The sequence below is a fragment of the Palaemon carinicauda genome, chromosome 2 (genome assembly GCF_036898095.1).
Source record: "Palaemon carinicauda isolate YSFRI2023 chromosome 2, ASM3689809v2, whole genome shotgun sequence".
NCBI lineage: Eukaryota > Metazoa > Arthropoda > Malacostraca > Decapoda > Palaemonidae > Palaemon > Palaemon carinicauda.
In genome coordinates this window covers 87,438,942-87,450,928 of record NC_090726.1, presented here as the reverse complement: position 1 = coordinate 87,450,928, position 11,987 = coordinate 87,438,942, and the positions used below count along the sequence as shown (strand labels likewise).

Sequence of the window (11,987 nt, the reverse complement as noted above, 5' to 3'; positions counted from 1 at the left end):
ATGCCTGCAGTAGACTGTGTGAGATGGACCACCACCTCTACCCAAAAAGGCACATGACTAGCAACCTCAGACTTCCTAATATGAGAGCCAGAGGGCTTTGTACACTTCTGGTGCCACCATTTCCGAATGAAATAAAGCCGCGTTACTCAACTTATAAGTTATAAGGCCGAATATCATTACTAAGTAAGAATTTACACGGGTTTCAATCAGCGCAATAAAAAGACTGAAATTTCATGATACAATCCATCTCAAACCCTACTTCCAAATTTTAAGAAATCAATTCCGTTTAATGATAGGTTGTTCTTGTTTCAATTATAAGCTGAATTTACTCATTTCTGATTATTATAAATATAATTTTCCTAATATTTTCATGTCCCTTTCGAGTGTATTCGTAACAATTCTTAGCTTATTCAGTAATTTAAGCAGCTAGTAGTTTCTTCAAGCCTCGCTTTCTGTCCAACCATCTGTTACTAAGGGTAAACAATTAATTTAATATCCTTTCCTCTTCAAGAGAATTTCAGATGCATGAGTCTATACAAATATTCCCAAAATGAGTCTTGCTGTCTAAGCCACTTCACCAGAGTAGAGAAGGAAATTAAGGATGAATATAAAAAGGAGAAAAAGTACAAAATGAAAAAAACAAAAAATTTATTGAAAAATAATAATGAATAACTACATGGAAACCAAGAGGATGATTTAAAGGAAGAGGGGTTTAAAACAAAAGAAAAATAGATTCAATGGTTCTCAAAACCACCATAATTGAAAATGAGAAAAAAATAACAGATTATGGAATCTATAATGAGTTAACAGGAAAATTACCATTTTCACCTTGCAAAATTAGCATCAAACTCTAGTGCAATTACATGTTAAATTCTTCCAATCTGACGTGAAAGCAGTCCTTTAACTGCTACAACATTGTGCATTCTATTTTACAAATTATCTCTCGAAGATTAATTGCTTTAAAAACAGATATCAGGGATTTCAATAAGAAATTAATTAGAAGAATATTTAACACCAACTTCTTTCTAATGAATTTAAAAAATATCACCACAATTCCTTACCTAATGTATTTCTATAGTACTAAATTTTCCGCTTGTTTTTTCCCATAGCCAAAAAAAAAAAAAAAAAAATACAGTTCGTTTTCAGTTCCGTTTTTTTTTTTTTTTTTTTTTTTTTTTTGCGGCCACGTAATTTCATATTAGTCTTTTCAAAGTTATTTTATCTCTTAAAAGAGCGCACAATAATCCATCTTTTCATGAAAAAAGGATAAGCACAATAAATAATTTCAGATTTTATTGGGTCATAAAATTCATCTGTTCCAAATCAGTATTTTGTTAGTTGTAAATAAATTTCTCATGGTATAAAACTGACTATGATATCATTTTAAAGCTGAATGTATTATGTTAAGAAAAAAACAATAACAAATAAAAAGGAGTAATTAAAGTTTCCTATTTATTTTAGAGATAACGTTATCAAAATTTCCACAGATGGGAATGAAAATGCGCATTTTGATATTAACGGAATCACTGAAGGTTAGTATTCGACGTAAGTAACAAGACTAACAAATAATTTTAGTTGTACAATTTAGAATAGGTTCATGTTCCTAAATAAAACAATACTTGATCAAATAATTATAAATCCTCTTGGGGTTTGGCTGGAGCTTCAGTGGAAATGTTCATTATTAAAGACCTTGTAAGCAGTATCTGTTGACAAGGGTGATTTGTAAAATAGTTTATAATGGGCTATCGTACAACAATATCATTGTGGATTTTGTAAGGTGCCATCCAGAATCATGTGAGAGTTTGCAATTTATGAGCAGCATTGCCGTTGAGAATCGTACGTTGAGGATCAAGTTTAGTGTTTATTATATCATTGTCACACCTTGAGTGGTAAAAGTTTGAAAGTCCCTTAATGATAATGCATTGTTCAGGCGAGGGAATGCTCAGGTTTAAATAGCGTTTTATATGAAAATAAGATGCAAATCCGTCACTCTTCTTCTCTACTTATTTATCTATAATCTTGCTTTTCCTTAATCTCCTTCAGAAAATACGTATCTACCAGTGTCTTTTCGGCTTGGGAAAATATGTTAAACGTTGTTGTTCGTCTCTGAAAGAACTTGCAAGGGCATCGTACCTCATTTTTGTGTTTAATACGAAGCAGAAATTGGAGCAGGTGACGACTCGTTTATATATATGCACACACACACACACACACACACACACACACACATATATATATATATATATATATATATATACATATATATATATATATATATATATATATATATAGACACACACACACACACATATATATATATATATATATATATATATATATATATATAAAGTACTTATGACATTTGAAAGTAAAATGAAAAAGTTGTAAGTGGCATAAATGGACATAGGTAAACTTATGATACATCCGATAGAAAAGTAATGTATTGTAGGTGTTGAATGTTATAGGTATAGACGATAAGAAGTTTAGAGAGATTTGGAGAATATACACTGGCTTTGTATCAGCGGGTATGACAAAATTGTGTGTTATGTGCCCATGAGTGTTTAACATCTCTATGGATGGTAATGTGAGAGATCAGTGAAAGCGTAATAGGTGTTATGTTGAGGGATATGAAAAGGAGTCAAAAATGAGCGCGGAATGGTTGACATTTGCAGATGATGTCATTCTGATTGAGAACAGAGTAGAGAAACTGCAAAACTGGTAAAATATCTTACATTCACAAGAAAGGAAAGTTTTAAAGTAATTGAGAGCAAGAGTCTTATCTTTATCCTCTGGCAACCACGTGATGCAAAGGGCCTCAATGAATGCATGCCATATGTCTCTTTCCAGTGCCATCTCTCGGAGCTCAACCTAATTCTCAGAACCAACCTTCCTTCGCATTGTCATCAGCCACGTTTCTCTTGGTCTACCATGTCCCTCCCCAGCGGGTTCCATTCAGGTACGTCCTGACCTAACTCATCCTTCCTTCTTAAAATATGTTCTAACTATATCGTTCACATTGGGCACTCATAACACCTCACGAATTGCCGTATTTGTTTGGTTATGTAACTAATTGGAAACCAGCAAGATGAAGAAATTAATGTTGATATGGAAGTGGATGATTCATATTAGTATTCAGGAGTAAATTTAAAGGATTATGGTAAGATTAGGTCAGTTGCAGAATAGATGAGGTGAGAAAGGTAGCAGAATGTGTCAATGGATTTGGATAATTCATTTATTTGTGGGAGACAAGGTGGAAATGTACTAAAGGAACAGTTTAAAGGTTTAAAGATTACACATATGATTAGTCCTGTGTTTTTTTTCTTTTTTTTAATGAGATCTACTACGTGATTGGTGCAAGAACAGGGTAGGGACATGACGGCGCGGATTGAACTCTAGAATCACATATTGAGAGCCATCTACTCTTAAATTATGTTATTTCTATGGAAGTAAAAAGCGATGTTAAAAAGAAAGAACAAATTTAGTTTAACACTGTTGAAGTGAATTGTTTGCATAATATGGACGACAACAGGCTAGTAAGAGAAGTGTATATAAAGTGCTAGAAGGTAGTAGGAGATAAAATCACCAAAAAAAAAGCTGCATAGATGAATACGGGATGCTTTGGAAAGAAGCTTTATTATTCAGGAACGGCAAGAATGTGTGCAGGACAAAAGTGAATAGAGCTGTGCGTGCTGCCCATGAGACTTCTATGCAGGATGTATGGATCGACTAATGTCATGGAAGTGTTACTGCACTTGGGATTCATCTCGTTCTGATAGTTAAGGGATGAAGTTGGCAGTGACTTGTGTTGTTCTTCGCTGCAGCCAACCATTATTAAAGGTAAACAGGTTCGTTTTGAAAACCAACCTCCAAAACAACACATCGAAGCCATCATTTACGCCAACATTAACACAACAAAACTATGACAAATCCACAAAGGTTTTATTGAACATTAATTATTCCTTCTATCAACAGACATTTCAGTAGGTGCAGATTTTTATCACTGGTTTGACCTTCAGATCGTACATAAAATTGTCATCCGCCAAACCCCCTTCCACGAACAGTGATGCTAGCTAGACGTTCTTTATTACGAACGAACAAAATTTGGAAAATGCGTACTAAAGGACACATAGACTATCTACTGTAGCCTAATAATACACAAAGAAGAGACGAAAATGATATAAAGCATAACATTGGGAGAGATTTCATAATCATTAAATATGGCAAATATGAAAATTTCTTCAAAAAAATAATCTCATCTTCAATAGTCTAGAATAATATTTCAAGCTTAAAGATACACAAACACCAAAATGTGTAACCTCGAGGTCAGCAAACAAACGAAGGTAAAACTACATTCTGGCTGAAACACAAACAAGTCTCCGGTGGGATTGCATTCGTGACGTCACCAACTGTCAAGTGCAGTAAATGAAATTACAGAGAAATGAGTTGCACATGACACCAGTGACACCAGGATACGACGCTCCCCTTAGCATATGAATCTGTGACGTCATGTGTAACAGCAACTGACGCAGTAGTGCCGATGCGGAGAGAGAGAGAGAGAGAGAGAGAGAGAGAGAGAGAGAGAGAGAGAGAGAGAGAGAGAGAGAGAGATGGCCATTTTATTTCATTTGAAGATGCACTCTAAAGCGCCGCTATTTAATTAATCGTTATTATTGCAGTGACGTTCTTATTTTCATCACGTTACTTATACACACATATAATACAGTGTGTTTGCAACTGAAATGGACACAAACTGCAATTATAAACAGTTTCTATTAGTTATCTAATGGGAAGAGGAGATTAATAAGCAGTAAAGATTTGCTTGTAAAAACATTCATTGGTCTAAAAACATATTTTGGTGATTGGTTACTTTTACAGATTATATATAAAACGCCGGTATAAAGAGGAGGCCTTTGTAGAGGAAAAAAATAAAAAGAATGCATTTATAGTTATGAAAATTATCGGACAAGATTATAACCCACAACTTTGCTTTCAAATATTTTATCTACAAAGAAAAATCAATGGACTAATTACCGCAATTCCTTAGGAAAAACATCTGTTAACATAACATATAAACCCTGTTTTACGGTAAGCTGTCTTATAATGTTATCAAACATGTCAAAAATTGACATTTATTCCCCTTGAATAAAAGTATTCTTAGTTTTACGAGTATTTGTTTTCTAAGGTATTTCCCAGCTTCTATAAATACATGTTTAAATGTGATTATTTTCCTCCATGGGAGTAGTTTTATTATATTAACTATATCAATGAGTTTGTATGAATTAGTATGATAATATTTAAAGTAATTAACTGCCTTTCTTGGAAATTTTATCCATCTAGATCAGATAAGATGACGTATCATCCCATTGTTGTCAAACTTCTTCTTGTGGAAATTATATATATATTGTTTGATTATTGTAAGGGCACATGCCAGTAATTTAAACTTGCCTTCTGGACGAAACCCCCCTTTTTTTTTGTATGTTGGGTTACAATTAAATTACTTGATGTTTGTTACGCAACCATTGCAAATTTGTAAATGTGACAACATTGTACTCTTCCCGAGCTCTCTTCCAGGGTGGAAATGTGACACGGGCGGGCTTCTACCAGCGGACTCCAAAAGGCAAGTACTTAGAAGATATTCTCCTGAATCCGACCACCATCATCACCTCGTGAACCATCGCATCATTGCAGCAATGTTCTTATAAGAATACTCTGTAACCCCGTTTGATATTTGTTTAATTTTTATCAAGTAACGTAAATTTTTTTCATTTGTGGTAATGTTAATGTTCGCTCTTTAACGTAACTCTGATGATTTTTTTGTTTGTGTACTTTAAATATTAAATATATGTCAAACTTTTTAATTGAGTCTTTGTGAACCCGTGTGGCATCACCCCCAAAAGAATTAGTGCAGGAAATATAGTTTTGAATCAAAGGTAAAGTAAACGGCAGATGTATCCTAAGTAAGTGTGTTTCTCAGTTATGTAACTTGGCCTCGTGCGAAGTTGGTGCACGAGGGTTTACAGGTAAAAAAGTTAATTTATGTGGTTGTAAATTCCCTAGTGTTTCACCACAAAACATGTTTGCGTAAAGCTTTCTTAAGAACTTGGAAGTGCTACTTGAAATAACGTCAAAGCAAATGACTAGTTAATTAACCTTCCAAAACATCTCACGAACAAGCAATCCCCCTTTCTCGAAAGTCTCTTGATTCACAAGGCGATCCGTTGGCCTCATTTCCCCTCATAATATTTCTCAATAACTTTCTGAATAGCCTACTCTACGTGTGAGATTACAGCTTCATAGCATAACGGTTTACATCGAAGCAAACCTCTTTTTTTTTTTTTTTTTTTTTTTTTTTTTTTTTTTTTTTTTTTTTTTTTTTTAAATAGCATTCACCACTTATGACTAACGTCCCCATAATTGATTACTGTACGTACTTCAACTCAACTATAGATTCGTGTTTTAAAGTAGTAAGACAAAATCTCGATTTTTTATAGAATATTAATGATTAATCGTTGTCTCATTGTTCACAAAATACAACCTTTTCAAAGATAGATTATACATAGACAGCAACCAACCTTTACACAAAACCATTTCGCTAAAGTTAATATCAAGGAATAATGAAATACTGAACTATCATTTATAACTGCGATCATAATCACCACAATTCCTAACTCTTAGGTTAGCTGAAAAAAAGTAAATATTAAGTGTTCTTTGGATTTTGTCCCACAAGTGCTCTATAGTTTAAATCATGACTCAGGGCAAGCAATTGCACTCTACAGACATTGTGGTGGTGGAGAAAATTTATTATTATTATCATTATTATTATTATTATTATTATTATTATTATTAGTTAAGCTACAACCCTAGTTGGAAAAGCGAGATGCTATAGGTATAAACTTCAAAAGAATTAATGAATAATAAAAATAAACTATTTTAAAAACAATAACAATATTAAATTAGATCTTTCATATAGAAACTATAAAAATTTAAAAAAGAAAACAGAGGAAGAGAAATAAGACAGAATACCGTTTCCGATTGTACTATCAAGCAAGAGAACTCTACCGTAAGACAATGGTAAAGAGGCTATGGCACTACCCAAGATTAGCGAACATTGATTTGATTTTGGATTGTTCTTTTCCTAGAAGAAGAAAGTAGCAATTGAATAATTAATATACAGTAGTTAATCCCTTGAACAAAGAAGAATTATTTTGGTAATCTAAGTGCTGTCACGTGTATGAGGACAGAAGAGAATGTGGAAAGCATTTGCAGACTATTCAGTGTATGTGTAGGCAAAGGAAAATAAGCCATAACCAGAATGAGGGCTAATATGTAATACTGTCTGGCCAGTCAGACCCAATAACTCTCTAGTGTTGTCCTGTTGGAAACGGAATTCCGATAACAAGAAAAATGTGGCACAACGTGGGGTCTTAAGGCTTGATTGATGTAACGATCAGCATTTATTGTGTTAAATATATTTTTTCTTTCCAACTTCAGAATCCTTGTATTCTCGTTTTCTTTATCTTGTTAAATATATTGTTTTTATCTTTTCTTTCCAACTTCAGAATCCTTGTATTCTCGTTTTCTTTATCCTGTTTATTTTTAGTACGAAAAAAGTACTTTGACTTTTTTCATAATCCTTGGTTTTCAACTCTCTTGGAAAATAAAAAGATCTCAAATGTAAATTTAAATAACTTATTATATTTAATATCTGTAAATACTTTGTGTGCTGGCATTTGAGACCATTTCATAGTATTTAGCCCTTCTTGAATTAGTTAACGAAGTTAACGAGTAGTGGTAAGAATTTTTACCAAGCAGTATCTGCCTAACCCTCCAAGGAAGCAGTTCTCTTGACTTAAGAGAATATGGATTAACTCGACCTTCGTTAGAAACTTGCCAACTAATGTGTGATCATTACTAATGAACTCTTTTCACTTGAAGGACTTTTATTGCTGTGAAATAATGAAGTGCTAAGTACCACCAGTTTCACCAAAGTGCAATGGAGAGACGAGGGCATGATTCTCCAAGGGAGTGAGTTTTCAGAGGAACCATATAATGGATTGTGTAGCAGCATGGAAGAGAGGCCAAGACGGGGATACTATTTCCCTACCATAGTCTTTGGCATCCACCACATACTGCTGGATTACTTCAGAGGGATTCAACTCCGTGGATTTATATCGAGCAAGCAGGCGCTTGATAACTTTGAGGTAGGTCTCGGTAAATGTTGGCACACTTTACGAGATTTAAAGTTATTGAATCAATAATTTTAGCGCTGAGTCATTAATCCCGTAAAAAATAAAACTTGTAACCAGAAAAAATTTACTCTTGTTAATATTTTGCTTTGCCATTTATCATATCTTTTGAGATCTTTTTATTGAACCTTACTCTGAACTTTAAGTCGCTTGCATAGGCAATAATTTCATATACAATTTTCTGATAGACTTATCATATCTTTTATAGGCTATGCACAGTGGCATCATGGTAATGGTATTGCTCGACGAATCTTAAAAACTTTTCACTGGTTATAAGCGATTCGGAGTGTGGAGGTTAGGTAACTAGTGCCAGAGTTACCTAGATATCGGGGCAGCATCAAGTGTCATTAATATTAATTTATATTCTGCATAATATTATGCTTTAAATTTATTGTATGTTCAATAATAAATTCAATATTCACTTTGATGTTTGTTTTCTCATCATTTTTCACAACCTTCATATAAGTTTTTTCTGAATATGGCGACCGTGACAGGATATTATGACTTTGCTTTGATGCTTGCCCGATGTCTCTCCATTTGCACTGTTGGTGGAACGTTGTTATTATTTTGCATTTTCATACTTTAGTGTAAAGGTTGAAGTGAATTTAATCTTTTTAACATATTTCTGAAATAAGTTCTTTGCTCGGGAATTGCCTTCATTGCATATTTTTTTATATTCGAAACTTTGCTTCCTTGGTAATCTTTATTTATCGTCGTTGACCTAGTATTGATGCCATCGGTATTTCTTGGTGTTAACGTATATTATGTAAAGTGATTAAGGGAATTTTACTTTTCAGCTTCGTTTTGTTACGCATACTTTAGCCTTTGAATATTTATTATATTTATTATATTTGTGATAGGTCAGGTAGTTGTATATATTCACAATGTCTGAACTTAAGAGATTAGTGAATCAAAGGAAGTATATAAGGAAGTGTGTGACAGAACATTTTAACCGTAAGGATAGTTTTCCTACATTCACTAGTGCAGCAAGGGAGAAATTACTCTTGCAATTTGAACAATGGCTTCCAGAATTGAAAGACTTGAATAAGCAGATATTAGAGCTTAAGTATGAGGAATGGGACGACGAAGAGGAAGAACGTAGGTCTGAGGAGGAATTGGACTCCTGTCAGGTCTATAATGACAAACTTTTATCTTGCACAGTGGCATCATGGTAATGGTATTGCTCGACGAATCTTAAAAACTTTTCACTGGTTATAAGCGATTCGGAGTGTGGAGGTTAGGTAACTAGTGCCAGAGTTACCTAGATATCGGGGCAGCATCAAGTGTCATTATTATTAATTTATATTCTGCATAATATTATGCTTTAAATTTATTGTATGTTCAATAATAAATTCAATATTCACTTTGATGTTTGTTTTCTCATCATTTTTCACAACCTTCATATGAGTTTTTTCCGAATATGGCGACCGTGACAGGATATTTTGAAACAAGAAACCTGTTGCTCAAAGATATCCCAAAGTTAGTTGGACAGCTCAATGTTTATGTGGATCAGGAAGGCCTGTTAAGGGTACGTAGCAAAATGCAGAAACTGAAAGATGACCGAAGGATGCGATTTCCATTGCTAATTTCTAAGGATAGTTTACTAACTAAATATATTGTATTAGATTATCATGAACGTTTTTTACATGCTGGATGCTATAGGCTACTAGCTGAAGTACGTAAGATATTTTGGATACCTAGATTTTTTTCAGTAGTTAAAAGGATAATCCGCACATGTGTCATATGCCGTAGGTTCAATGAGAGGACAGTTAATCTTAATCAACACTGTTATAGAGATTTTAGGATTAATCCCCCAGAGATTCCTTTCCGCTATATTTTTGTAGATTACATGGGACCCTTCTTTGTACGTTCCAGTGGGAAAAAAGTAAAAGCATGGATAATATGTTTCACATGTACTTGGAGTAGAGCTATAAATCTGAAGGTGTGCATGGACTTGAGTGTTAAAGAGTATCTTAGAGCCTTCCAGCTTCATACATTTGAGTTTGGACTACCAAATTTGTGTATTTCCGATCAGGGATCTCAGTTAGTAGCAGGAGGCAACGTAATTCTAGATTATTTAAAAGACCCAGAAGTTAAACTCTATCTAGAAGAGAATGGTATAAAGAACCTTCAGTTTGAACAGTTTTTCAAAGGGAACTCGGCTCTTGGTTCAATGGTTGAAAGTTGTGTGAAACTTACTAAGAGATGCTTATTTGGAGCCATGAGAAATAATGTTTTAGATATAAGGGATTTTGAGTTTTTAATATGTCAGACTGTCCATTTATTGAATAGAAGGCCAATAGCTTTTAAAGAGGCATCAAGAGATACAGATATAAACAAATCACTTCCTGATCCCATAACACCAGAGTGTCTAATTAGGGGTTATGACCTTGTTTCAGTTAACCTAATTCCTGAGCTGCAAAGACATCCAGATCTAGAATTGGATGAGGACTATCTAGTTTCTCCTTGTGATAAAGTTAAAGAAAACTACACAAAACTGCGTAAAGTCAGAAGTCATTTGATTAACATTTATCATGAAGAATTTTTGGGCAACCTGACAAATCAAGCTGTAAATGCGAAAGACAGATTCAAACCTGTAAAACATACACTTCTTCAAAAGAATGTGGTTCTAATTAAAGAACCATATAGTAAGCCAAACCAATACCCAATGGGAATAGTCCATGATGTAGTTCTCAATGAGCTTGGGGAAGTTACTGAAGTTACCCTACTGAAAGGCAGAACTGGGGAACTTATTAAGAGACATTCATCTAATCTAATATTTCTTTTCAGACCTGATGTTTCTTCAAATGAAGATAAAGACAGTCCTAATTATGACTCAAATGATTCTAATCTGGCCAACAACCGCATTCTGGGAAAGCGTAAAGCGGCAAAGATTAGTGCTCTGAAGACCAGACAAATTTTACAGTAAAGTTTGTCTGTGTAGGCTTTTTTATTAATTATTGGTGATGGTAATTTAAATAATTTTGGCAAATATTAGAAAAAAAAATTCTGGTAATGTAAATACTTTTGGTATGTTTAAAAATTCAATCCTGTTTTTATTTCATAACAGGACTGAATGTTTTGGGGGGAGTGTGTTAAATATATTTTTTCTTTCCAACTTCAGAATCCTTGTATTCTCGTTTTCTTTATCTTGTTAAATATATTGTTTTTATCTTTTCTTTCCAACTTCAGAATCCTTGTATTCTCGTTTTCTTTATCTTGTTAAATATATTGTTTTTATCTTTTCTTTCCAACTTCAGAATCCTTGTATTCTCGTTTTCTTTATCCTGTTTATTTTTAGTACGAAAAAAGTACTTTGACTTTTTTCATAATCCTTGGTTTTCAACTCTCTTGGAAAATAAAAAGATCTCAAATGTAAATTTAAATAACTTATTATATTTAATATCTGTAAATACTTTGTGTGCTGGCATTTGAGACCATTTCATAGTATTTAGCCCTTCTTGAATTAGTTAACGAAGTTAACGAGTAGTGGTAAGAATTTTTACCAAGCAGTATCTGCCTAACCCTCCAAGGAAGCAGTTCTCTTGACTTAAGAGAATATTTCCTTGACCTGGACTAGGTCAATATTCTGGAAGACAATGATTTCCAGTTTCCAGTTGAGTGCGATATCACCCCATACCATAATGCTTTGGCCTCCCCATGCGTCTCTCTCCACAAAACAACCATCAGTGTAACATTCACCTCTTCTTCTCCACACTCTAGTTCTGCCGTCTGCTGCAG

At 33.8% G+C, this 11,987-nt stretch overlaps 1 protein-coding gene and 1 long non-coding RNA gene across 2 annotated transcripts; both read left to right on the top strand.

Moving 5' to 3' along the window:
* The first annotated feature begins 7,476 nt into the window (after window positions 1-7,476).
* LOC137618682 (uncharacterized) lies at window positions 7,477-8,671 on the top strand. Its single transcript, XR_011039791.1, has 2 exons — window positions 7,477-8,201; window positions 8,455-8,671. It is a non-coding gene; the product is annotated as an uncharacterized lncRNA (long non-coding RNA).
* Window positions 8,672-9,666: 995 nt separating this feature from the next.
* LOC137618251 (uncharacterized) lies at window positions 9,667-11,175 on the top strand. Its single transcript, XM_068348409.1, has one exon. It carries the CDS (start codon window positions 9,667-9,669, stop codon window positions 11,173-11,175), a length of 1,509 nt encoding a protein of 502 aa, XP_068204510.1.
* The last annotated feature ends 812 nt before the right edge of the window (window positions 11,176-11,987 follow it).

What these genes read in the sequence shown, in the direction of transcription:
- LOC137618251 (XM_068348409.1), top strand. Translation starts at nt 9,667, where the DNA reads ATGGCGACCGTGACAGGATATTTTGAAACAAGAAACCTGTTGCTCAAA.